The 27,128-nt window shown below is 39.7% G+C and overlaps 1 protein-coding gene across 7 annotated transcripts in view; it reads right to left on the bottom strand.

Moving 5' to 3' along the window:
* Nucleotides 1-1,707: 1,707 nt before the first annotated feature.
* ank2b (ankyrin 2b, neuronal) overlaps nucleotides 1,708-27,128 on the bottom strand; it is a 794,414-nt gene continuing 768,993 nt past the window's right edge. For all 7 annotated transcript variants that reach the window (XM_059645900.1, XM_059645896.1, XM_059645912.1 and 4 more), the window contains 6 exons: nucleotides 23,831-23,920; nucleotides 16,845-16,928; nucleotides 16,494-16,658; nucleotides 11,809-11,988; nucleotides 9,743-9,834; nucleotides 1,708-3,414 (listed from right to left, as the gene is read on the bottom strand). In XM_059645900.1, the coding sequence (XP_059501883.1) occupies nucleotides 3,231-3,414; nucleotides 9,743-9,834; nucleotides 11,809-11,988; nucleotides 16,494-16,658; nucleotides 16,845-16,928; nucleotides 23,831-23,920 (795 nt within the window). In that variant the 3' untranslated portion in view covers nucleotides 1,708-3,230. The remainder of the gene's footprint in view (nucleotides 3,415-9,742; nucleotides 9,835-11,808; nucleotides 11,989-16,493; nucleotides 16,659-16,844; nucleotides 16,929-23,830; nucleotides 23,921-27,128) is intronic.

Raw genomic sequence — 27,128 nt, 5'->3', positions numbered from 1 at the left:
TTTGTTTCTATACTGCTGGTTTTGATATAGCTTGGAAGATATACAGATAAGAAAAGAAGACTACATATACTTTGAATGGGTAGCATATAATATAGCAATACATGTTGATATTAGCGTGCATTGACTGTTATGGCCTAATTTACACGGTTACAAAAATAATTTATCATACTGCAACTGAGTTAACAAATACAGTATTTTGCTTTATTATGATGATAGTAATTTGGCAAAGTGAGCTGTATTGAATAAAAGTATTCATTACATTTACTTTTGTCATAGCAATTCTTCTCAGGTCTTCAGTCATGTACCACCATTAAAATGTTACCGTTGCAAGGGTGTTGAGTGGTCTTCTGTATTCCACAGTATGCCAAGTAATTCTAACACTACTTTGGGAGGTTTTAACATACCTTAGTACCTAATAGTGAAACATACTTTGTTGGGAAACCATATAATATCCTGTTTTTTAAAAAAAATTGGGTGTATGTCACTTATTCTAGTTCAAATAAGACCTTGAAATAAGCTTGAGTTTGTACGCCATTTGCTATGACTTTTGTCAGTACAGAATGCGTTATATTTATTTAAAAAGTTCAGGTTATCTTACACATGGATAGCAAAATAAGTCAACATACTGGGTTCCCTCAGCCTCTATTTGAGATGAATTACTTTATGAACAGCAATAACTTAGTCGGATTATAGTTTCCTATGAAGAAATCTGTGTTACTTTCAGGCTAAGTACACCTTAGGAAATTATATGCATGTTTAAAACATGGTATCATTTTGGAGCTATATCTAAATTGGAGAAATGTCATATTTATGTAAAACAAATGGCTGAGTAGTATGATGAGAAATCAACTCCAGGAGTGGCTGCACAGCATGTCTTCCACTCTCAGGCTTACTATCAGTGGTGCCAAGTATAGGCTGGAGGCTTCTCTGCCAGAAAGGAGGATGAGACACTGTGGGTCACTCAAACACCCACGGACAGCTGGTTTCTGTACAGTGCTAGCACAAATTTAGCAGCAAGTCTCCAGCCCACACACACAGTATGGAATGAAAATGAGGAAAAAAAAATGGAGGGTGAAAATGAAATAATTTATAGATTATCATAAGTATCTGATGGAAAGTACAAGATAATTTATTTTGCTATCACCATAGGAAATCAAAGATCATTTTATATTTTAAATAAAGCAAATTAACAGATTATAAACAGTGTAAAGAAATGATGGTCATTGTTGTCAGTTCTTAGAACATCCTTAGCTCTGTAAACAGCCTTTTTTGAAACTCTACGTAAAATCACCGACACTGGTCATCAGCAAAACTTTGTGTTCGATAAATTGCTGTTTGTGTTGTACTGTAAATTTCTGTAACACTAATTTCTCAATACTATTTTCATTAGTGATCCAAATAACTAATAGCATCATGTATCACTGTATAACTGTGTTTTAAGATCTTTGCTCTAACTTTTCCCTCAGAATACTGTACAAACCTGACAAAGTATTTTGGAACACATGGTAAAAAGAACTTTGCATGTTCCAAATAAAGTAATCCTTTGACATTAAAAAGGAAGTGTGAATATCATTTTGATTTTATGACCAAAACCTGATTAATCCTCGCAGGTGCAAAGTCTCCAGTTCACACAGCAGCAATGATTTATGAGCATCAGACTTTCAGGGGAAACAATGATAATCACAGACATGTTACATGTAACACTTGTACATTTTATTTTAATTAAATCAGCCATTTTACACATTGCAGTTGCTATGTATTGGTTAGTGTTTTAAGTTTGCTTCCATTTATTTTTATTCTAATACATGCCCTCATAGATATCATATACAATATTTTTATCACCATGGGAAACAAGATGCTGATTCATCAAATTAAAATTCACTCCTTCTCACAGTTCTGAAGTTCTTTGATTACACAGCAAAAAAAAGTATAAATCAAAATGTAATTACAGAGACATCATCTGTGCTGCATGTAACACCACATGGCATGGCTAAAACAGTTATACACTCTCTCTGATGGTTCTTGTATTCAGTCTGTGCAGGCCTTGACACTGACGAAACAAAATTGACATTTTGCCTGCACTGATTGAGTGAGTCAATTAAATTTCCTTTATTTAACTTTCTGAGCACTGAGCAAATATTATCCTCATATTAACAAGTTTTCTGTACCATAATAACTTAAAAAAAATCTACAATAAAATCTTATGAACACACTGCAGGGCAGAACTGAACAAGTAAAAATACTATATATTTGCCATAATTGATTCTCTTTATTGTTTCTATTTTTTGTTGCTGTTGAGGCAGCGAGCAAAAACATTTTCCCAGTGCAAAGATGGTTAAACAACTGTATAGATGATTACAACAGCTATAAATACTACATGCATTTACAAAAAGAAGCCAGTCTTGTTACATAATGCTGAAATAACCAAAAGATTCTGTCTTTTTTTTTCTGTTGTAAAGTTCAACCCAATTCCAGTTATCTACAGTGCAGGTGCCAGTAGAAAGTACCAGATCACAGATACAAGACTATGTGTTTGGTGGAAGCAGTGAAGAACGTTGCAAATTTCTCGAAACAAGTATGGCAGCATGAAATACACGACCAAAAATGTAGCCTGCCACACATCCACCGTTTAAATTCATACTAATGCAATTAACGGAGATATGTCTGATACATTAAGTACAGGTGCTAGCATATTTATTAAGCTTTGAGAAAGTCTGAGGGACTGTAAGATTCTTAAGTGCTCCCTACTCGGCCTGCACACACTCAATCTGTCACTATGGTGACATTTAGTCACTCAATTCGGCAATGAAGAAAGGATCTTGTGATTGGAGTAGTCAAGGTAGGCCGTACCTTAATTTCACAAGCCAAAACACTTTTGCTATTTACACATTTGTGTTGTAAAGTCCTTCAGCGACAGAAAATGAGAAGAGGCCTGTGGATAAAGTATTTTCTGAATTTCAGAACAGTTGTTGCAGTTTGGAGGCAGCAATGTTTGCATGTTCCTAACACAGCCACATGAGGAAGCTCTAAGGTTCAAACAGTATAAGTCACCCAAGATATGGATGCCATCTTTGGTCACAAATTTACTTATGGTAAAGAGAAAAGTCTAATTCAAATCTACCTTTCTGCACAGGAGCGCCAGCATCTTCAGATGGGAAAAGAATATAGAATTTCTCCACGTGAGTAAACTGTGCAGTAGTGACAGAACAGATATGTGAGATTTGAGCTGTTTATTTTTCGTCCTGTTTCCAGTCCTCATTACAAAAGCGACCAAGAAGTTGTTGCAGGTCGAGTTTCAGGTCATCTTTTTGTAGCGCTTCAGGCACATCCTCCAGCCTTTCCTCGTGTACATGCTTCCCCTCCTGATCCTTCACCACAGTCCTCTTCTGTGTGCTAGCTTTACTCATGGTCGCCCTGGAAAAAGGCACAGAGTGAGAAACACAAGACAGCAAATGGCAAGAGTGAAAGGGAGAGGGAGGCACTGGGACAACAAAATGCAGTGGAGACTTTTAAAATATGATTCATATTTTATGAACTGGCACTTTGCTAATTATTTGAAAAGCAGAGAATTCCATGAATAGTTTACAGCTTAAACAAGTTTTCACGTTTTGGGCTTAAACAAAAGGAAAAGCATTGACAGAAATTGGAAGAAGTGTTCCGATTTAAATGACAATTCTAGATTGGGCTCCTACTTGTAACTAATCTTTCATCAATCCCTCGAGAGTGTGAATGGATAGGTGCAGCCCTCATCCCTTTCCCTCCCTCCAAAAATAATAGTTTTGCCTTTGGCATCAATTTCCATCCTACTAGCTTTTGCATTCAAAAGATGATTCTCTGCATTTCTACCACCTTCAGGATGTAGAAACCAAATACGTTTTTTTATTCCACTCCCTCATCAGCATTCCACAAGGGCTGGTCCTTTCACAATACCCTGGTTGACTTCACTACCACTCCTAACAGCTCTTCACTACTCCCTTCTTCATGACACCTGCCCATGCAATCACACAAGGTGTAACACTCATCCCTCCTCAATATCTAAGCCTTAAAAATGCCTTCAAGCAGTGATTTACTTATAATTCTTTTAATCGAGTCTGCTCACTACTCACAATGCAGTCTCCTCTACGTTGCTGAAACAAAACAAAACAGGGTAACTGCTTTGTGGAACACCTCCCTTCTGTTTGTAAGAATGGCCCTGACCTCCAGGTTGCTTGCCATTTTAAGACACTACCTTGCTCTCAGTTACCTTTCTGTCCTAGGCCTCCTGCAACAAAGCCCAAAACAGGCTGTAGGAACAACACTTAATTTCTTTTATGGCTTAGATACTTTATAACCTTTAGGACTCACCACTGAGTTCAACAGTTTCAATAACACTGTCCTCCATTTTAATTCTACTCACTTCCTCACCATACCAGTATCTTGTTTGCATGGGTTTGCTCTCAACAGAGCTGACCTATTCTCTGTTATTAACACTGACCATTAACACCAATTCTGCATTTATATCATTCTGCTGCTACCACTAGCATTTCCTTTGGCTTTTTCTCTGGGCACCCTCCGAATCTGTCCTACTTGTTTTTCCATCTGTTTTATCAACTGAATAAAAGATGATTATTTTCTAGCCCCCTTCAATTCTGTAGAAGTCAGACTGAACCTGAAACGTTCACGCTGGTGATTTCTCTCTAGATGTTACCAGACCTGCTGAGTTTCTCCAGAACCTTCTCTTGTTATGATCTATGAGAAAAGAACTTCATATAACATTCAAGATATAACTATAGCTTGCATATATTTTGCATATATTTTTCTGCTCCAAACTGAAGCCACTTGTTTTATTCAATTGTTAGGCATAGCAGATTTTAGTGTACAATGCTGCCTGTACTGCACTGTGTACCGTGCAAAAATTCTGGAAATAAGGAATTCTCATGGATAGTAGACAGATAACAAAAGGGGAAACAACGCATTCTTATCATTGGATGCATGTTCAGGGATTTGCTCAATTCTTTTTTAAAGGGGAACAAATTTTGCATTTAAGATTAATGAAGTCAGTGATAAGAAAAAAAAGGGAAAAGCTGAAAACAGAAAAAGACAATCAAAATCACAGTGAGTCAGACAGCATCTGTGGTGAGAGAGCAAGCTAACATTTTTGAGTCCAGATAACGCTTCATCAGATAATGCTCTGAAGAAGAGTAATCTAGACTCTCTACCTGTCTCTACCCTTGTGATTTCCAGCATTTTTTGTTTTCAGTACAGATTCCAGCAGCTGCAGTATTTTTTTGGGAAAATGGGAGAAACTTGTGGATATGTGCTGAATTCACTCTTCTGCTATAAAATAGACGTGAAGCATTTCAACTCAGCAATTCCAAAGCATTCAAGGCTACAAAGCAAGTGCTGGCAAATGGGATTAGGTTAGGTGTTTTCTTTGACTGGTACAGACTTCATGGGCTGAATGGCCTTTTACAGTGCTTTAGACCTCTAAGACTCAGTGGAATAGCTCATGTCCAAGCTGAAATAGCATTGCTTGTATGGTAGTTTGTCTTAGCTATTTCTTTCAAATATTCCAACCAGTTATCTAAGGCAACAGCTCCTTCAATGTGTCAGTTAAGGACCTAGCAATTTATGAAGGAGCCTAATAAAATTTGGAGATCAATGTGGTATGTGTTCTGCTAAACATACTCATACAATGGTTCAAAACCTACCGCAAACTATTTCCTAAATCATGGATATAACTGTTTTCCAAACAGCCACTTTGCTAATTATTTGAGAAGAAGTAATGTCCATGAACAGTTCAGGAAAGAACTGTCAGGATTATTTAAAAAACAGTCATCGAATGAGTCACTTACTAAATCTTAAAGCCAGCAAAAAAAAAGGAGAGTTTATTCTGATCTGTAAAGTATATAATATATGAATTAACAGTGTATGGAACTAAAATCTAAGTTCTATTCATACATGATTGGACACAAAAAATGCAGCTTCTGCATTATATCAAAACTTTGACTTAACACGAAGATTCTCATTATAGCTTATTGAGTACAAAACTCTATGCACTGTCACCCGTGATTCACTGTGAATAGTTTTACATGATGGCGTTCGTTGGAGCTAGGCAATAACCTTACGACCAAAGGTACTTATTTTTAGATTTCATGTTTTGGCACACTAAAAGAAGTCTGAAATATCTAGTACCAGCAATTCACTAGATTTAGTACAGCTACAAAAGAATTTCACCATTCTCAACAAAAAGCAGAATCAAAGATAGAATAGTTTAATTGACTATCTCCAAAAAATAAGTGACAGGATTAGCCCATATCGAATCTTACTCCAGAGCAGACCCCTTTTAAAAAGAATATTTCAGGTGTTAGATACACACTACATCAATACACAGGGAAATGTATTTCAAAGAGTTGCAGCAACACAGATCAACTGATTACACAGTTCCTTCAGGTCTGGGAGTACCATGGGAGAGAAATGTTGACCAGCACAGCAATTCAGTTAGTAAATACATTGCCAAATATGGAGCTGATCCATACTAACAGATTAATCAACTGAACAGAACAATGACAGTAATGAGTGACTGTATTTTTTTGATGGCTAATGGGAATATATGGGGAAGCAGCGTTCATGGAGATGATTTAAGGGAATTTGTCTCCTTGCCACAGAGGTCATCAAAAACTAAGTGGAAAAGGTGATCGAAAGACTGATAAAAACTTGGCTTCATCATAACAAAGGCTCAGTTCTGAATTTTCTCAAAGCTAGACTAGCTAGGGCACCTTTTTCAAAATGGCAGAGGACACTTAATTCCAGTCTCCGTCTCTATTTCTGGCAATTTCCACCACATGGCATAAGGGTGCGACAGTCAGTCCAAATGCAGCATTCTGCCCCTGCGTTATTCACTTGTGAGGATGGACTGTTTAACACCACATCCAGTCCCTCACAGCTGCAGTCATCCCCAGCCCATGATTCTAGCCAACCCAGGCTCATTCTGTAAGTGGACATAATTCATGGCTTTTCAGAAGAACAAATGCTTGGCTGAGTTTCAAAAGCTTCACAACTACTTGTCTCTGCAATGAAATATGTTCACAATCTGATTAACAGTTGTTTTGAGTTTATTGGAGATTTGAGGTTAGTTCTTACAACAGATTGACTATAAGTGGATTAAATTTTAAAATGGGTTTTATGACTGCAAGCTTTTTGCTTCAGTATGTAATGTATTTGAATGAGACCTATGTTAGACTATTAGAAGCTTAATTTCATTTTAATCTGTTTCAGAAACATAGCTTCTAAGGCTGACCCACAGCCCACAGTAACAGTATTTGGTGGATACATGAGAGACACAAAGGAAAAATGGGAGTTTGTGGGTATGGAGACAATATGGAGGCATGGAAGTAAATAGGGATTTTGAGGGGAAACTGAGACAGAGAGGTTAAGAGGCAGGGCGAGGTTGAGGGTTTGGCAAACAGAAATTTATCATTTAAACTGTTGGAGTAAACGGAGGGAAGTGTTTCTGCCTACTGGTCTGGCACACTGCCTATCTCCAGTGTCATATGACCCTACATCCTTGGTGGACCCAATTCCATCCCAAAGTGGAACAAAATGTGGCAGGCAAGGACCTTTTAAAAGTTCAACGCAACTTTCCCATCCAGTCCATGAAAGTCTGGCCCACAAGAAGGAAGCAATTCTGCACAAAGCGTTGGTTATACAAACAAGAACAACTTCCCTTTATGAAGCATCTTTAACATAATAAAGCTTTCCAAGGCCATTCCACTTAATAAAAACAAAAAGAACTGTGGATGACATAAATCAGGAACAAAAACAAAGTTGCTGGAAAATCTTAGCAGGTCTGGCAGCATCTGTGAAGGACAAAACAGAGTTAATGTTTCGGGTCCGGTGAGGAAGGGTTACCAGAAACATTAACTCCTTCTCCTTCACAGATGCTGCCCGACCTGCTGAGGTTTTCCAGCAACTTTGTTTTTGTTTTCAAGGCACTTCACAGTCGATTAAGAGATATTAAAAATATCTTAAAGGAACATTGAAAAGAAGCAGCTGATTTCGGGAAGTAAAATTCTGGCGCTTGGCCTAAGCAGCTGAAAGCATTTCAATAGAAATATCATGTTCAGTACTTGGCATCCATTTCAGGTAGGGACAGCACATCTTCTATCATTACAAAAAACACCTAATCGTTTCATGTTTTCAATAACTGCTACTACTACTTTATTATTCCAAACTGTATTTAATTATTTTAAGTTAAAAGCTCCAATTGTGCTGGTGGGGTTTGAGCTTGTGCCTATGGACTTTTTTTGGTTCTTGTTTATTAGCCCGGTAACATACCTACTAATGTCCTGAGGGCTCCTGTTATAAAGAATAGACATTCCTTGAGAAAATCCAGTGACTGCTTACCAGGATGGAACAAACAATTTAACTGCGTTGAAAGATAAAGTAAATATATCTAGCCACAAGGATCAGAGTATTATGATTTAGATTAAACTAGATTAGGAACATGACAGAGTTTACAGGGAACAAGTCTGCCATCTGGTACACAAATTCAAAATAAAGAATTATAACATTAAAATGATAAAACATTTGGTTATAAGAAAACTGTAGAGAAAAATACCTATTAATAATAAAGTCAGGGGAATTATCACTTGTGTCCTAGCCAATATCTAGCCTTCAATCAACTTCACAAACAAAAAAAAACAGATCATCTAGTCATTCACACTTTGTTAACCCATTCAGAAAAACACACTGGCACAACACAGACGTTAGTCATGAACGCCAACACAACCAAAGCAGAACCAGAGGAAGGTGAAATAATATTATTCTTTCAGAAGGGAAACAGGGGAAAATAAATTTAACGGTTTAAAAGGCAGATTGGTACCAACGAGAGAATTAGCACCCGTTGAACTAAATCACAGTACGTGTCATTCTCTCTGATGAAGGGTCTAGGCCCGAAACGTCGTTTGAGATGCTGCTGGGCCTGCTGTGTTCATCCAGCCTCACATTTTATTATCATGTGTCATTCTCTACTGGGCAGGATTGAAAAATATTGAAAAATTCTCAGCCAAACAAACTTAAGGGTGGAAATTTTGAGTTACCCTTGGTTTTTGTCATAAATAGCATACATGCAAATCTGATTTATTAATTCATGGAGGAAAATAATGAGTTAAGAGCATGTATAATGGAATTAGTCAATTTTCCTGTATGTATATTTTTAAAGTAATGCACTTTCTCAGTTTCAATGTTGGTTGAATAGTATTTAATATAAAATGAGATTGTAATAATGATTTGTATGGTATCCTATTTATTTACCTAACCTTTATACGGAGGTTCGTTTTCTGAACATTTAATTAAATGGCTTCTCAATCTATATTTTAAACATAAACATAGAAAATGTGTCATACTGCAGTAGATTTATCTTTTGTGTTTCTCTCTTTCCCCCCACAAATTATCATAGTCAGTTTCATTGCCAGCACCCTCCATATGGCTTTCATAGTATAACAGCTGTGGTAAAAAGCATCTCAGAGCAACAAAACAACTTAAAATACACCAGCAGGTTTCAAATCACAGCATGCAGTCCCTCTAGATTAATTGTCAGCATCTACCAATCATGTTATTGTTAATTGGCCCCATTTTTACCACTTTCAAAATACTGCTTGCTCATTGGCGATGAGGTGCAAGCAGACATTCACCGTGTTTTAATATGTTAGTAATACTACCTACTGAAAAGAAAACAAGACCACTACAGAGGAACCCAAACCTTTTAATAACTGATCCATCCTCTTTTACAATCTCTCTTTGAGCTACATTTGGTATATGAACCTTTCCATGGTTCCCTGCAAAACTTAGAGCCTGGGCAGAAGGAAAACAACACAAATATATAAAAAAAGAGCCACACACATTGCTGCATGTTCAAAATAAATAAATCTTTCAAAGAACCAAAACAAAACGGGCACAATGGTCATGCAGGTCCAAAGATTCAAAAATTTGACCGTAATTTTAGCGTTAAAGTGATCCATAAAAGTTTGAATGAGATTCCTTATTTCGGCTTACTTAATCAATCACCTTATCATTCATTGAGTTATTCTAAGAAGAATATTTACGAATCCAACATTTAAAACGTCGATTGATTTAAAAAAAAAATGAAACCACTGTCAGTTTTCAAGGTGTCCACCGGAATATGTGCTGTTATTTGGGGAAGATTTTTATTTGTCAATGTACATGCGGTGGTGAGGTGGCACATGGGATACAAAGGAATCTAGCTTTTCCTATGTTCTGCAGCATTAACTCCAGAAGGTCCCAAAGAAGAAACAAAACTTATCCTTCGTAGGAGGGGTCTACCCTGAGCAGGAGAGGTCAGGCAGGATGGGTTTTTGTCTGCAAGACGGATCTATTGGTTTCAAGAGCTTCTTGATTCCCTTGGTGGAAATTGAACAGTTGGAGCTGGTTCAAAGTACTTGGGATTTTTAACCATTAAACCACTCCACCAAAACCCAGTTCTATCCTTGTCTGTAACAGGCCGCAGAAGATGCTTCACAACTTAACATATGGTTCAGAATCAAGTGAGAATTGAGCACTTTCACTTTTTCTGGCCTTCTGTATTCACCCTCTTTTCCCAGATTGCTTTCATTAATAACAATTCTTATGATTAATGAATTCAGAACCATTGTCACTGGACAGTCAATACTCAAGTGGGTTATGATGAGGATAAAAATTTCTGGAAATATTTTACCATACGTTACACACAATGCCAGTTGCCTGGCACTGATCTTGCTTTCAAGGTAACCTTACCAACCTTTGTTGTGAGTTATCTGCATTAAAGTTTTGAAGCGAATACTTTGTCAGAGGTCATTTTAGCGTACCAGACAAGTGTCTCACTTTTTGCTGTATACTACCCTGCTGTCACATATGAAGAGTACAAATTATAATTGCTGTTTGGCAGTTGAGAATAGGACACAGTATTTAGCTCATTGTGCAAGTAACATTTGCTTACTACTGGACTTACAGTGCCGTTCTGCCAACTGCAGGCCATCTGATGCCACTCACCTTTCTCAGGTTCTCAAGTCCCTTTCCTTTTCACTTAGTATTCCACTATCTCCCTTCTCCATCTGTGCACAGCAGTAGCAGTCCATGGAAGCTAATTAAAATCACATTTCCTGCTCTCTCGGGGACCACAGTTGTAGGGATCGATGAACGGATTTCAGATTTTTAATCAGTTTCTGAAAGTGGATGAGTGAAATGACACAGAAGCACCCTGATCTTATGAAGCTGCAGGTTAATCAGACTGGCTGGGAGTTGTCTATTCTCAACAGCTCCAGACTCTACAATGGACAGGATTGGAACTACAGGCAGTTCTGAAAGTTCCCAGCAGGGCACTGAATGGAAAAAAAACCTCTTTCCTTCCTCCTGAGGCCAAAGCAGCATGTCTTTTTAGGCTTTTCTCCTGCTGTTGAACTCTATCTACTGACCTCAAAATTGAAACCAAGAAGGAAAAGCAATTAAGTGATCATTAATTACCATTATAAAATTATGGACATATCAAAATGGGTGGGAGGATGGTTTGAAGGTTATTTGAGAATTTTATGTACCCCCGCCCCCCCCCCCCAACACACACACACACACACACACACACACACACACACACACACACACACTTAAATCGAGGCATTTGTGTACTGATCCAAGGCTTGATTGGATTTTTAAAGTGACCAGCCTAATTAACATTAAAATAATTTATCTACTTCTTCAATTTCTATTCTGAACTATATTTTATGAAAATGCATTGAATGAAAAGAAATGATAAGGATTTGATGTTGTTATTTATACCATATTAAAATCATCTTTGGCTGTTGGAAGGTCAGATGCCAACTTGGGGTCTCCAAGGTGTTTCTCCATCCTGTCTCCAAGGACCACCGTTTTCTTGATGACCTTACTGACTTTGCGACCCTCAACCTGCTCAGACTGGAATTCAGAGCCTGAAGTCACTTGTGGTTCAGAAAGTGTGAGCTGTGGGTATACACAGAAGAATTGAGTGAGATTAAGTACTCCACAGGTCTGCAAACAAAATCTGTAAAGACAGCAATGGATCACAAACCGTACGAATACATACATTGCTGAAAACATATAAAACGACAGACAGTGAAAAGGAAACTTAGATTATTGTGGCCGTGATTTAAATGGGCGTTTGAAGGGATCAGAGTATTTGAACTGCAATGGAGACTTGGCTGTTAACTATTATAAATTTAGCAGTGTGGTGAAGGGGCACTATTTTAGTACCTGCCAAACTGCACTCCTGCAGGGAGATGAAAATCTCAACAGCGGTGCTCTTGGAGGAGTAAAAATTACTACTCTTTCTTCTGAGGAGTCCAGCAAACGGCCTTCCAATCAAAGTTCAAATGTTGATGAACTATATAGAATTCTGGAAGCAGTGTTTGACCACATCTTTGGTGTTTCGAGCCCTGTCGTTGGATGGTGAAGCCTGAAGCCTCTGGACAGTTATGGAGAGGCTGCCTCCATTCAGGGGGTAGCTTCCATATGTGCTGGCAAAATAACGGTGGGCACTCTAAACAGCATCTAACTGGGGACTTAAATGTGTAGACTGATTGCCTGCAGGCAAACAAACAGTCATTCCACACGCTGGCCTGCTCCGGGGAAACTTCCTTGATGGAAAATCATTGGCAAGCCTGCCCACGTGTGGTTAGCACTGCTACCTCACAGCACCAGGGACCTGGGTTCGAGTCCACCCTGTGTGGAGTTTGCACATTTCTCCCCATGTCTGTGTGGTTTCCCCTCACAGCCCAAAGATGTGCAGACTATGTGGATTAGCCAAGCTAAATTGCCCGTAGTGTTCAGGGATGTGTAGATTAGGTGGGTTGTGGGGGGATGGGTCTAGGTCGGATGCCGCAAGGGTCAGAGTGGACTTGTCGGGCTGAAGGGCCTGTTTCCACACTGTATGATTCTATGAATAAGGCTCCTTGCTAATTGCTAAACCCTGCCTCCAGTTCTGTCATACCAGGGTGAGAAAAATTGTTCTTACTGCCCCTGGTCAGGCACCTCAGCTGTGTAATTCAATAAGGGTCATTGTTTGAATTTTCCTTATTTATAAATATCTATTTGGCAACCTAAATTTTCTGAGGAAGGGTCACTGGACTCAAAAAGTTAACTCTGCTTTCTCTCCAATGACGCTGCCAGACCTGCCATTTGTTTTTTCGTGAATTATAATTCAAAGATGAGTGCTCTCTATAACCACATCAATGTTGACATCGAATTAACTCAATTTCAAGAATATAAATACTCTGGAATGATAAAGTATAAAGACTGGTTTATGGTTAGGGTAAAGAAATCAAAGAAAGAATGTGGATGCTGGAAATCAGAAACAAAATCAGGAATTGCCAGAAAAACTCAGCAGGTCTGGCAGCATTTCACTGACTGTCAGCTCGACTGGGAACACTGGCCGTTACCTGCAAGGCACCTACCAGAGGCTGAGAATTGATAAATAACCCGGGTCATAAGTGATTAAGGAGGAGATGTGAGTTATGGAGAGGGGTTAATAAAAAGAACTGGAGGCTGGATCTCAGCCACTGCAGGGGCTAGGGATCAAATTCCACCCATAGTTTCTGGGTTAGTTGTTCCGGATGTAAGGATGTGGTTACACATTAGCTGTTACTGCAATGCTGTTACGAACACTGAGATCAATGGCTTTCCTCAGCTTTTCTTTATTCATTCACGGGATGAGGGTGTCACTGGCTAGGCAGCAGTTATTGTCTATCCCTAATGGAATATAAAGTATGCATGAGTTTTCAAATTGAGAATGACCTTTGACGTCAATTGCAAATTTATTCATGCCACATATTCTAGGTCATTTCAACTGAACCAAATTTAGCAGCTGTTTTACATCTCAATGTCAATATCATTTCAATGTCCACCACCAAAAGTGGCCTGGCAGCTGTGTGACTGATTGAGTTAGTCAGGTCCTAAAGGACATTGCTGCTAAACGGGTAAGGAAGAGGGGAAAACATTCTTGACTTCATCCTTACCAATCTGCCTGCTCCTGTATCAGTCAGAGTAGCCACCACGCAGTCCTTGCGGAGATGAAGGGAATGGGGGGAATAAGCATTGGGAATAAGCTTCATCATGTTGTGTGGCACTAGAACTGTGCTAATTGGCACAGACTTTGAACAGATCTGGCCACTGCAGACTGGGCACCCACAATATAAAGTATGTATGAGTTTTCGAATTGAGAATGACCTTTGATGTCAGTTACAAATTTATTCATGCCACATATTCTAGGTCATTTCAACTGAATCAAACTTAGCAGCCATTTTACATCTCAATGTCAATGTCATTTCAATGTCCACCACCAACAGCATTATGTGAGCCATCAGAAGCATTATGATCATACTCTATGTAACCTTATGGCCCGGCAGATCAGGCACTCAACAATTACCATCAGTTGAGGGGATTAACCGTGGTTCAACGGCGACTGCCAGGGGCAGCACTAGGCATAACTAAAAATGAAGTGTCAACCTGGTGAAGCTACCAAACAAGACTACTTGCACACCAAACAGCATAGTAGCAAGTGATAACCGGAGCTAAGTGACCCTCAAACCAATAGACCAGATCTAAGCTCTAGAATTCTGCCACATTCAGTTGTGAATGGTGGTGGACAAGTAAAAAGACTTGCTGGAGGAGAAGGCTCCATAATTATACCCACAACAATCTCAATGATGGAAGAGCCCAACACATCAGTGCAAAAGATAAGGCTGAACCCAAGTGAACAAACTTCAGCCAAATTGCCAAGTGGATGATCAATCTCAGCTTCCTCCAGTGGTTCCTGGCATCAAAGATGCCAGTTTTCAGCCGTGTTGATTCACTCCGTATGATATCAAGAAATGGTTGGACGCACTGGATACTGCAAAGGCCATGGGCCCTGACAACAATCTAGCAATAGACTTGTGCTCCAGGACTTGCCACTCCCCTAGACAAGTACTTCCAATACAGTTACACCATCTACCCAACAATGTCAGAAGTTACCCATTTATGTCCCATACACAAACTGCAATATAAATCCAACCCAGTCAATTACCACCCCATCAGCCCACACTCGATCGTCAGTAAAGTGATGGAAGGTGTCATCAACAGTACCACCAACAGCACCCTTTCAGCGGTAATCTGCTCAGTAATGCCCAGTTTGAGTTCCACCAAGGCCACTCAGTGCCTGACCTCTTTGTGAAGCCTTTGTTAAAGTATAGATAAAAGAGGTGAGATGAGAGTGACAAACCTTGACATTCAAAGTTGCACCTGACCAAATGGAGCATCAAGGAGCCCATGCAAAACTGTAATCAATGGGTACTGGGCAGGGGTGGGGGGTAGTGCAGGGATGGATCTCACCACTGGTTGGAATTATATCCAGCACATAGGAAGATAGTTGTGGTTGTTGGAAGTCATTCACCTCAGCTCAAGGACATCTCTGCATGAGTTCCTCAGGGTAGTGTCCAACCATCTTTAGCTGCTTTATCACTGACCTTCCCTTTATCGTAAGGTCAGAAGTGGAGATACACAGAAACATTGCACAATGTTCAGCATCATTCACAACTCCTTCAGATATTGAAGCAGTCCATGTTCAAACTTAACAAGATCTGGACAATATTCAGGCTTGGGCTGACAAGTAACATTCACGCTACACAAATACCTGGCAATGGCCATTCCCAATAAGAGACCATCTAACTGCCAACTCCTGATGTGCAATGGTGTTACCATCATTGAATCTGCACTATCAACACTATCTCTGTCAACATCGACCAGAAGCTTAACTGGACTCGTCATATCAATACAGTGGCTATAACAGCAGGTCAGAGACTAGGAATACTGCAATGAGCAACTCACCTACTGACTCTGCAAAGCCTGTCCACCAGCCACAAGTCAGGAGTGTGATGGAATACTTGCCACTTTCCTGGATGGGAGCAGCTCCGACACCATTCAAGAAACTTGACACCATCCAGGACAAAGCAGCCCGTTCGATTGGCACCACAACCTCAAACATTCAGTCCCTCCACTACTGATGCTCAGTAGCAGCCGTGTGTACTATTTTCAAGATGCACTGCAGAAATTCACCAAAGATCTTTAGACAGCACCTTCCAAGTACACTACCTCTTCCATCTTGAAGGGCAAAGGCAGCAGATACATGGGAACACCATCACCTTTAAGTTCCTCTCCAAGCCATTCACCATCTTAACTTGGAAATATATTGCCATTCTGACACTACAACTGAGTTGAAATCCTGGAATTTCCTCCCTAAAGGTATGGGGAGTCAATGTACAGCACATGGACTGCAGCAATTCAAGGAGGCAGCTCACTGCCACCTTTTCAAGGGCGACTTGAGAATGGTAAAAAAAAAACTGGCCCAGCAGCAATGCTCACAATCTATAAGGGGCACAACCAAAATCACTGACAAAAAATGACAAGGAAACAGAAGACATTTTGTCAGTCAGGAAAAGGGTGTTAAAGCTAACCTCTGACTGTTCACTATCAGTTTTCAGTACAGTCCGCTTTAAAACTTTTGAATATCCATCTCCATCTTCAACTGTAACTGGTTCTTGCTCTGCACCTTGCATGATGACTTCCTCCTTTTCAGTCCCATCGGGTGAAACTAAGCGCCTGATAATCTTTCTGGTAACCTAAAGGAAAGAGAAAATGAGAAAACAAATGCCTAGCAACCCAATCATTTGCACAATTTACCATTTCTCTTCAGTGTACCTTGATTCCTGTTAGCGATTTAGTGTGGTGCCTTGTATGTATCAATGCCCACATCTCCACCTATATGATAGAAAAAGGAAGGCCAATCAAGATTAGCATTGCATTACCTTTTTCACAATGGTATTTCCATGTTCATCTGTGTATTGCTCTTCTGTAACGGACTCTGGCAGAACATCAAGCATGTCATCAGCCTAGAAAATTAATAACACTTTATTAATACCAAATTATTAAGGATAGTTTCTGATTTTTGTTGAACCAACAAACTGAGTCCAAATTGTGACAAATTTGCATTAGATTTTGAACATTTATCTGCCATTCAAGTGACTGCTCAAACTTATTTGCAGATCAATGTACAGACAGGATTGGGTTTTCATTAGCCTTAACGGGACTGAACAAAATGATCTGCCCATTAAACAGGACAGGTGTATGTCCCATTTCTGTTTCCCATGTAACCATTTTCATGAAGATTGCTGCAGGAGTTGGCTCCAGGGCATGTAAACTCCGAAGGAGGAAGCAACTGACAGCATTTTGGGTTCATTAAGAATCTTCCCCAAATAAGTTCATTTAATTTTGATAAAGGTGACTGGACTTTAGCAGCTGTTCTGTTTGATCCCAGCTAAAGGTGGTGTAAACTAAGGCTAAAGGTGGGAAAAGTTTAAAAGGTAATTGAAATGATTATGCTTATTATGTTGGCCACGTTTTTTTCCTATTGCTTTTAAGGAACGAATCAAGACATATGTTGAGATAACAGTTATGAAATCTGTTTCTTTACTCCGAGAGCTTTATGGGCTCTTGGCTGCATTTCAACTGTATAATATAATTATGAGAGCTTCACATTGGTCACAAACCTATATTCAACAGTCTCTTCATTTACTTGGGTATTTTCTGGGCTATTCAATGACTTTTAGTTGAGAGAGTTTGGTTCGTAAAGTGGACAAAGTTGGTTAGACAGCAAGGGGCTGAGCAGAGGAACGGACGAGGGTTGTTGGTTGAGGTGGGATGTAAAGTGGATAAGGAGTTCAACGTTGGATAGGTCAACTGCTGAGTATGTCAGAAGCACCGGGACAGGGCTTTGGGAAACAGAAACAGGTCTTTTAATACAAATGCTCTCTGCCTGGCTCCACTTCGCCTCTGCACCTAATCCCATTGGTGGCAAGCCCACTTACCCACCTCCAGGCCGCTCGTGGCTTAGAGCCTCACAAGATTTGCCCAGGCCAGGAGTCTATAGGTGGAGGCATAACCACATCAGTGGTATTATTCCCACCTCCTGCTTCCTGTTTCCGACAAGTTCCACCCAAAAATTGTTCACAACCGGGGAGCGTCTTAAACCATAATTGGTTTCCACTTAAATAGATAAGCAATTTTTTTTAGCTAAAAATTGTGTTATTCCAAAAGGTTCTAGCAAAATATTTGAAAAGGTCTTCAAAAATCTTTGCAGGAACATTTATGAGTTTCACTGCTGGATGATAGATTTTATTTTGTAAATTACATACTTTTTAATACTTAAAAGCTTGTAAAAGATACCTCCTATTTCCCTTCCACCTTAAAAAATCTTCTAATTTTAAGAGCCTCCTTGAATGCTGACAAATGGGTGCAGTTAACAGAAATTCACCACGGTGATTAATACAATCAGATAGTGTGACTAGTTCTGTGGCACAGCTTAGCTCGTAAAATAGTGCAAAAGACTGCCAATCATGATTTGCACTGAGTTTAAAATTACTTCTGAAATTCCTCAATCTTTGCTTGTATTGGGTGATTTTGTAATGAATTGTGTTGGAATGGCGAGTGTAACTTTACAAAAACACACCATCTATATCTTACAAATTCTGTAATGTAATGAACTGTGTTGTGTTTTTGGGAGAAAATTCATTCTTGCCATTAAAACCGCTTCAAGATATTTTCTTTGTCACTCAGGATTCCATAAGGCTATCTTAAGTAAATGTAGGATTTTTGAAATAGTATGAATAATATGTCACAACCCTCCTTTTCTGTGATCGCAGAGTAAACATTCAGGTCTGAGGAAGGGTCATTGGTCCTGAAACATTAACTCTGATTTCTCTTCTCAGATGCTGATAGGCCTGATGAGCCTTTTCAGCACTTCTGTTTCTGTACCGGATTTCCAAGATCCTCAGTTCTTTCAGGTTTTATTTAGTAAACATTCATTGGCTAACTTGACAATATTAGAAAGTTGACTTTTTCAAAACCACATACTTCTTGCCCTATCTTTCTGAAATTTACCCTAGTCCTTTTGAAGAATCAGAAGATACAACACTACTATTTATATCATTAGAGGCACCATCAGGACTGTAGACTCAAAGTAAGTGCAATTAATTTTTACTTCATGAAATCCCAAGATTTCTACTGGTGCTTTGGTTGTTGCATTCAGCGATTCTGTCTTCCTTTAAGCAGTTCTATTGGTTTATGCACAACGTAAATTCTGTTGTGCATTAAATCAGATTTTCTGGAATTTGAATATGTTCTAATATTTTGTTCTTTTCCTTAATTTTCCTTCATTATGTCTATAATTGGCACAACGATCAGTGCCATTTTAACACATTCCAACAGATAACCAATGGATTAATTTGGGTGAAAATTCTGATTCTCCCATTAAGTGGGTTTATCCAAAACTTAAGATGTAACATCTTGCAAATTACCTAGAACTGAGCAAGCACAAATAGACGGGAACAAAAACAGAAGTCGCTGGAAAAGCTCAGCAGGTCTGGCAGCATCCATGTAGAACAACTTTCCTCACAGATACTGCCAGACCTGCTGAGCTTTTCCAGTGACTTCTGTTTTTGTTCCTGATTTACAGCAATGGCAGTTCTTTCATTTTTTTTAACAAACAGACAGGTTTAATTATCACTGAACACTTGTCTTCAGTCTTGCACTTACCTGTTAGGAGTTCAGTCTCCTCCCTGTACAACTATTAATGATCTCTCATTTATTTGCTATCAACCGTAATTAATATAGTTAATAATCCCAAAGTGATTTGTGGGAGTGTACAGTGGTGTGAGGTAACAGTATGGAGAAGTGGCCAAGGCCATGATGGAAAAGAGAAGGATTTCGATAAAATCTTTGACAAGTTTAGAAAGATGGAGAAAAGTAGAGGGGCTCAGTGAAAGAACACGAAGGCTTTAACATTATGGTGCAGAAGACAAAGGACAAAGTACAGGCATCCATAAAAGTATCAGTGTCGGACATAGTTTTAATTGTGTGGCAGGTAAACAGTTATTAATCAAAGCAAAACTATACAGATTTGCAGATGAGAGCTTTATATCAATGCAGTTGGTGTTGGAGAGCCAGTGGAATTTGACTAGAAGAATCAGTCTGTCCTGTGTTTGCAACTTAACATTTGAAACATTGCAAGCTGTGGAGTTACAGACAAGTTCTTGTTTGTGGAAGGAGGAGCTAGACAGTTTGTTAAGAAAAGATCCGATAAGATCGCTGTTAAAGTGATGAAGATGCAGATGAAAGTTTCAAGACACTCATGGTGAAATAGAGACGAAAATGACTGAAAGTAAAATAGTCTGACTTGATATTATGAGAAACCAAGGTGTAGGGCTGGATGAACACAGTGGGCCAAGCAGCATCAGAGGAGCAGGAAGGCTGACGTTTCGGGCCTAGATATTCGGGTGGTACGTGAAGACGACAGGGATTGTGTTTTGGTTGTTATTGCGGGGAGGGGGTGTGAGGGATGAATTGCAGGAAATGTGGGAGACACAGTCGAGGGCGTTCTTGACCACTGGAGGGGGGTAGTTGCATTCCTTGAAAAACGAGGACATCTGAGATGTATGGGAGTGGAATGCCTCATCCTGGGAGCAGGGGTCCACCCCACCAACCTCCGGATACAATGCATCATCCTCCGGCACTTCTGCCATCTGCAATCCAACCCCACCACCAAAGATATTTTTCCCTCTCCACCCTTATCTGCTTTCGGGACGGACCACTCTCTCTGTGACTCCCTTGTGCGCTCCACACTCCCCTCCAGCCCCACCACATCCGGCACTTTTCCCTGCAACCGCAGGAAGTGCTACATCTGTCCCCTCACCCCCATCCCAGGCCCCAAGAAGACATTCCACATCAAGCAGGTGTTCACCTGCACATTTGCTAACGTGGTATACTGTATCTGCTGTTCCCATTTTGGCCTCCACTACATTGGGAAAACCAAGCGGAGGCTTGGGGACAACTTTGCAGATCACCTACACTCAGTTCGCTCTAAACAACTGCACCTCCCAGTCGTGAACCATTTCAACTCCCCCTCCCATTCCTCAGATGACATTTCCATCCTGGGCCTTCTGCAGTGCCACAATGATGCCACCCAAAGATTGCAGGAACAGCAACTCATATTCCGCCTGGGAACCCTGCAGCCCAATGGTATCAATGTGGACTTCACAAGCTTCAAAATCTCCCCCATCTCCTACCTACTAGCCTCATCCCGGCACCTTGACCTGTCCGTCCTCCCTGGACTGACCTACCTCATCCCTACCTTCCCACCTACACTCACCTTTACTGGGTCCATCCCCGCCTCTTTGACCTGTCTGTCTCCTCTCCACCAATCTTCTCCTCTATCCATCTTCTATCCAGCTCCCCCCCCTCCCTATTTATTTCAGAACACCCTTCCCCTCCCTCATTTCTGAAGAAGGGTCTAAGCCCAAAACATCAGCCTTCCTGCTCCTCTGATGCTGCTTGGCTGCTATGTTCATTCAGCTTTACACCTTGTCATTTCAGATTCTCCAGCATCTGCATTTCCTACTATCTCTGCCTTGATATTGTAGTGAATGGGAATTGAGTGCATAAGGATATTCTTAGTTACATTCTTTTTACTTCACCATCCCCAAGGAAACAGTTTGAAATGCTAAGAGCACAAAAACAACAAATGTTCAATAGCACAAGGATTAATGATAGCTTGAAACGTGACAGAATAAAAAAAAGGAATATATTTTCCTCTGTTGTTCTTCTTTAGTAAAAATTGGTTGTGAATATAAAATGACAAGCTGTACTGCGCACACTGGTATCTTTACTTTCTTGGTAAAAGTAACAGAGGAAAATATATGTAGCTCAGTTCATCTGAAAAGTTTACATTACTTTTGCTAGCGAATCTTTAGAAGTGGTTATTCTGTGACCAATGGACTGTAAGGTGTGACATATAGGAAGATCAAAGACTCATGTGTCCCATTTTTCCTCTGTTTAAGTTGGGTGAGAATTTCATAGGGAAAAAAAGGACTGGTGAATAATGTGCACATCGGCCAGCAACTAGTGAGATGGAGATCCTTCAGGTTGTGAATTGTTGATGTTTTTATAAATGTCAGCAAATGAAAGCAAGCATGCAGGTACAGCAGGCAGTGAAGAAAGCTAATGGCCTGCTGGCCTTCATCACAAGAGGAACTGAGTATAGGAGCAAAGAGGCCCTTCTGCAGCTGTACAGGGCCCTGGTGAGACCGCACCTGGAGTACTGCGTGCAGTTTTGGTCTCCAAATTTGAGGCAGGACATTCTTGTTATTGAGGGGGTGCAGCGTAGGTTCACAAGGTCAATTCCCGGAATGGCAGGACTATCATATGTTGAAAGATTGGAGCGACTGGGCTTGTATACACTTGAGTTTAGGAGGATGAGAGGGGATCTGATTGAGACGTATAAGATTATTAAGGGATTGAACACTCTGGAGGCAGGAAGCATGTTTCTGCTGATGGGTGAGTCCAGAACCAGAGGACACAGTTTAAAAATAAGGGGTAGGCCATTTGGAACAGAGTTGAGGAAAAACTTCTTCACCCAGAGAGTGGTGGATATATGGAATGCTCTGCCCCAGAAGGCAGTGGAGGCCAACTCTCTGGATACTTTCAAGAAAGAGATGGACAGAGCTCTTAAAGATAGTGGAATCAAGGGTTATGGGGATAAGACAGGAACAGGATACTGATTGTGGATGCTCAGCCATGATCATAATGAATGGTGGTGCTGGCTCGAAGGACCGAATGGCCTACTCCAGAACCTATTGTCTATTGTCATTTTATTTTTAAATCTGACTTTGTCCTTTTTATGGCTTTCTTAATTCCAAGTCTGCTCCCTCTTTTCACTCCACCTGCCTGATTTGACATTTACTTTACCCAATTATTAACCCTCTTTCTCAATTTTTGTTCTGTATATTTGTGAATTATTCAATTTCATTTTTAAGGAGGGATTGTTCATTACATTGTTCACCAAACTTCAGCAAGCCCAATTGCAATTGTGATCATAATAATAGCTCACACTTTCAGCAACTGAAAGGGGTAAAAATAAAAGAGCTGAAAGGCTGGAGGGACCAAATGGTTTTATAAACCAATAAGGTTTATAAAATGTTCTACTTCAGCATTTTCTACACCTTAAGTTAATTAACAAAAGAAAACATAGCTCCATCCAAAAAAATTACAGTTTAAACAAATAGAAGATGCAAATGTCCGAAAAATTGGTACATGTCAACATAAATGAAACTGATGGGTGAATAAGCATCTTTCAACATCACCCTGCCCTTCAAATCTGTCATCACCACCTCCCCCCAATCCCCCTCAGTATGCTACTGAAATATAATAAGATGAAGTGTCACATGATAATGATGGACCATTTCTAATTAAGTAGAATATTTCTAAATTCTGTTTACATGAAAGACAAAAGGAATTGTTGATCGATATTCAAATTTCATACCAATACCTGAAAATACAAATATTCCTTCCTTCCCCTGATGGGTTTTATTTGCAAAATTAACTGGGGTCAATTAATCATAACTTCATGCACAGATGTATTTTATGTAATCACAAAAACAGCAAATTTCAAATGAAAATCAAAATGATCAGTAGCAGAGAACATCAAAAGACACACCATTCAAAACAAAAGTATAAAGAAATAAATAAGCAAGGAGTTCTCTTTCTATGCCTTAATACAGGTGACCTCATTCAAAAGTTCATTAAACGCTAGGAACCACACTACTCACACCATGCCACGAACCCTAGCATGCATTAGTGGAGAAAATGAATACTTCTAATTCCGCGCACAAAAATAGCTTGAATTAAATTGAAAGCTAGCACATTCTATGCTTGATCAAAGACTAACATTCCAGTTGGGTACCTGAATGATCACCCGCCGGCGGATGACCCTGGTGGTTACTGTCTCCTCATCAGAACTGCTTTCCAGAGCCCCCAATTCTTCTGCTATTTCCTAGTGAAGGCAGTCAAGTAGACAGGGTTGCAAAGCTGACAAACTGAAGTCTCATGCTATTATATACCAGAAAGGCTTATTCTTTTTAACTTGCTCTTTGACATATTCTTCTCGTTTTTTGGAAGGAATTATTTCAAGTAACCAATGTGTTGTGGATTTCTGATTGTAATATATTTACTTTCCTTCATCTGACATTAATCAACTAAATTACATTATTGATACTAAAGAGTATTCTGAGGATATGAAAGGCTTTCTCCAAATGCAAATTGAATCTTAACAGCATTGTAGTGTTAAAATTATTAATAAAATCTATGGAATAAAATATGAATTTTTTAAAAAATTGTGAAATACTTTATGGCTAATCTTTATGTTCGTATTTAAAATGTCTAATGGCTTTCTTCCTTTACGGAGCTCCTTCATGACAAGGGTCTACTAATAACTGGTTACAAAACTTTCACACAATACTATTCTAAACAGTCTGAAATGTAAAGGTGAACTGGGAATGACATTCCCATTGATACTCCGTTTGTCTATATGTGAAGATGGAAAATATCTGATATTTCTTTCACAATGACACAGCTGAAATAAGAATCAGTGGCACAATATCTGTGGCCACCAATATTGTTGTGCATATTCAAATTATTTTCAATTACTTTAAATTCAGATTAATTTCAAATTGAACAGACACATTTAAGTCTCTGGCTAACATAAATACAGTCTATTTTAAAGTGAAGTTAATTTATGGCAAGAATAATTTTATATTGCAAAAGGATACATGCATTATTGTCCTTAGGAAGGGTGGATGTGACCTTAATAATGGTAAGATCGCTAATTCTTACATTATAGACTGTTATGCTGATATTGAGAAAAACATCTTGAAATAAAACGCAGCCATTGTTAAAATCTTGTTCTGATAGAATGCTGATACCATCTAAGAAAATACCTTTTCACCAGCATAAAAAATTATACAATATCATTTGATAACTTGCCTAAAGTTCTCCACAGAAGCATAGTCAGACAAAAATTGAAACTGAACCAGAAAATTACAGGTGGTTAAAAATGTGATGGAGGTGACATGATTCTAAGAGACTCCTACACTAAAATAGAGAAGTGGAGAGGTAGAAAGGATTAAAGGATAGAATTCCAAAAACTGGAAGGAAACAAGAAGGGAACAGAACTAGGCCCGACTGAAAATAACAAAACAAAACAATGGATTTGGAGAGATGTTGGGCTGGTGGAGATTCCAGAAAAAAATGAGGGATGAGGCACAGACAGATCTGAACATTTAAATATAAAGGTGTTCAAGCACTGGGAGTGATGCAACTCAGTAAGCATAAGGAAAATGGGTGTAAAGAACTTGATGCTTGTTAGGATCCAGGGAACAGTACTTTGGATGAAGACAAGTTCTTTGTGATCAGTAGAAAGAAGCATGTCCAAAAAAAAGCATTGCAAAATTTCCACCTGAAGGTGAAAATCATACAGCTCAAATATCAATAATTACTAAATAAGCTGATAAGCGAAAAATCGATTAGCAACAGTAATAACACTGTTCATTGATATTGCTAATCTTCTAATACTGGGTACATTCATACTATTAGTTGCTCAGTTAAGATTCTGGGTAGTCAGAGCTGATACCTTGTGTTTGTAATTTGTCAATATTATATTTTTATGGGTCCATAACTCTGAGAAAAAGGAACAAGAGTTAGTTATGTAAAAGCAGAAAGCCAACTGATAGATGCTAATCTTCTTGTACCCAAACTAAACAAAAGCCAATATAAAAATCGTTGGGCTGAACCTTATGCTTACTTGGCTGTGTGCTGGTGCCAGTTGAGTTTTTTTTGGTGGGTTTCTCGCCATGAGGCCTGGTGAGTGCTCACTCTGTACCTTACCAAACTCATCTCACTTATGACTTAACCTGTCCCAGTGGCATTCCTCAGATCTGATTCTGACCACATCTTACCAAGCCTGGGACAGGATTTCACAGAACTGACCACACCCCTGCTACTGGCGCCATTTTTAAAAGGCATAGTGCCCCCGGACATAGCAGTCTACAGCTGCACTGTACAGTTTCTGATGTTTGCCCTGGACATAGCAGACAGGGTAAATCTGGTGTTCTGCTTTGAGAGAGAGATCTGGAAGTCCAGCAGGACAGGGTGTCTTACTCCCCTAAGGCAAGGGAAGAGGTCACAATTTCAGATGATGCCAGTCTGATCCAAGCTTTCCACCTATATCAGTGCAGGCTCTCCAGCACATCCTTACAAAGCTGTGTAGGAAGAAGGTCGATTTCCTTCCCTGCTCCACCAGCATCTTCTCTCCATTGCCTCACGTTTGGTATCTCTGCCCCACTTTGCCCACATCTCATTGAGGCTCATGTCCTGCAATTCTCACTACTGCCTCTGACATTTTTCCTCAGACATTACACATGCCAGCCCTGACACGACTAACCCTGCCTGGCCTCTGTTCTGCACGATCATTCGCTTGGGGCACCTCTGCAACTGCATCACAGTGATAACTGTGTCACTCACTTTCATCTCCCTTAATACCAGCCTATCTCTCGGTCCAGAAGAAAAACAGCTCCCAGCAGGACAGAAAAAGTCAAAATGAGGAATGGCCAACATTTGACTGCTCACATTTTATGTGGGAAGCATCATGACTCTGACCACCTTGAACAGCTACTGACCAGGTCCAAACCCCTGTCCCTGACTTACTGTGCTGGGATGCTTTGCCTGGAAGCAATCCCTTTTGACTTGACTGAGGCCTGATGACAACCATGACAAATGTCCTGGCTTTGTGACTTTTTCTGTGCTGAAAAGCAAGGAAATGCAACAGTACTGAGAGCCTAGTACCTCTGGCTGAGGGAACAGATCGAAAATGGAAGGCAAAGCTTTCAGCATCCAGGTAGGGTCAGAGTTAGTATGCACTTAGGCATGCTGGAAATGCAGCCTGGTCCAATCCTTGAGCTAGGTACATGTCCCTTAATGCAGAGAACCTTTGCTGTAGCAATACAGTGACAGCTGATGGTGTAGTTCAAGGTACAGGATTGAAGTGTCAAAGCACACTGTAAATGGATCGGAGATGTGTCCATGAGGTTTCTTATGGACCTACATCAAATGCCAATATTTCATGTGGCCCAGCATCCAATATTGAGGTTCCACGCCAAGTGTACATGTACAGGTACATGCTCTAATTTCTGTGTCAAGAACTCTTG

Source organism: Stegostoma tigrinum, chromosome 1 (assembly GCF_030684315.1).
Source record: "Stegostoma tigrinum isolate sSteTig4 chromosome 1, sSteTig4.hap1, whole genome shotgun sequence".
In the NCBI taxonomy this organism is placed as follows: domain Eukaryota; kingdom Metazoa; phylum Chordata; class Chondrichthyes; order Orectolobiformes; family Stegostomatidae; genus Stegostoma; species Stegostoma tigrinum.
The sequence above is the reverse complement of the archived record's forward strand: the minus strand, read 5'-3'. Positions and strand labels throughout refer to the sequence as shown.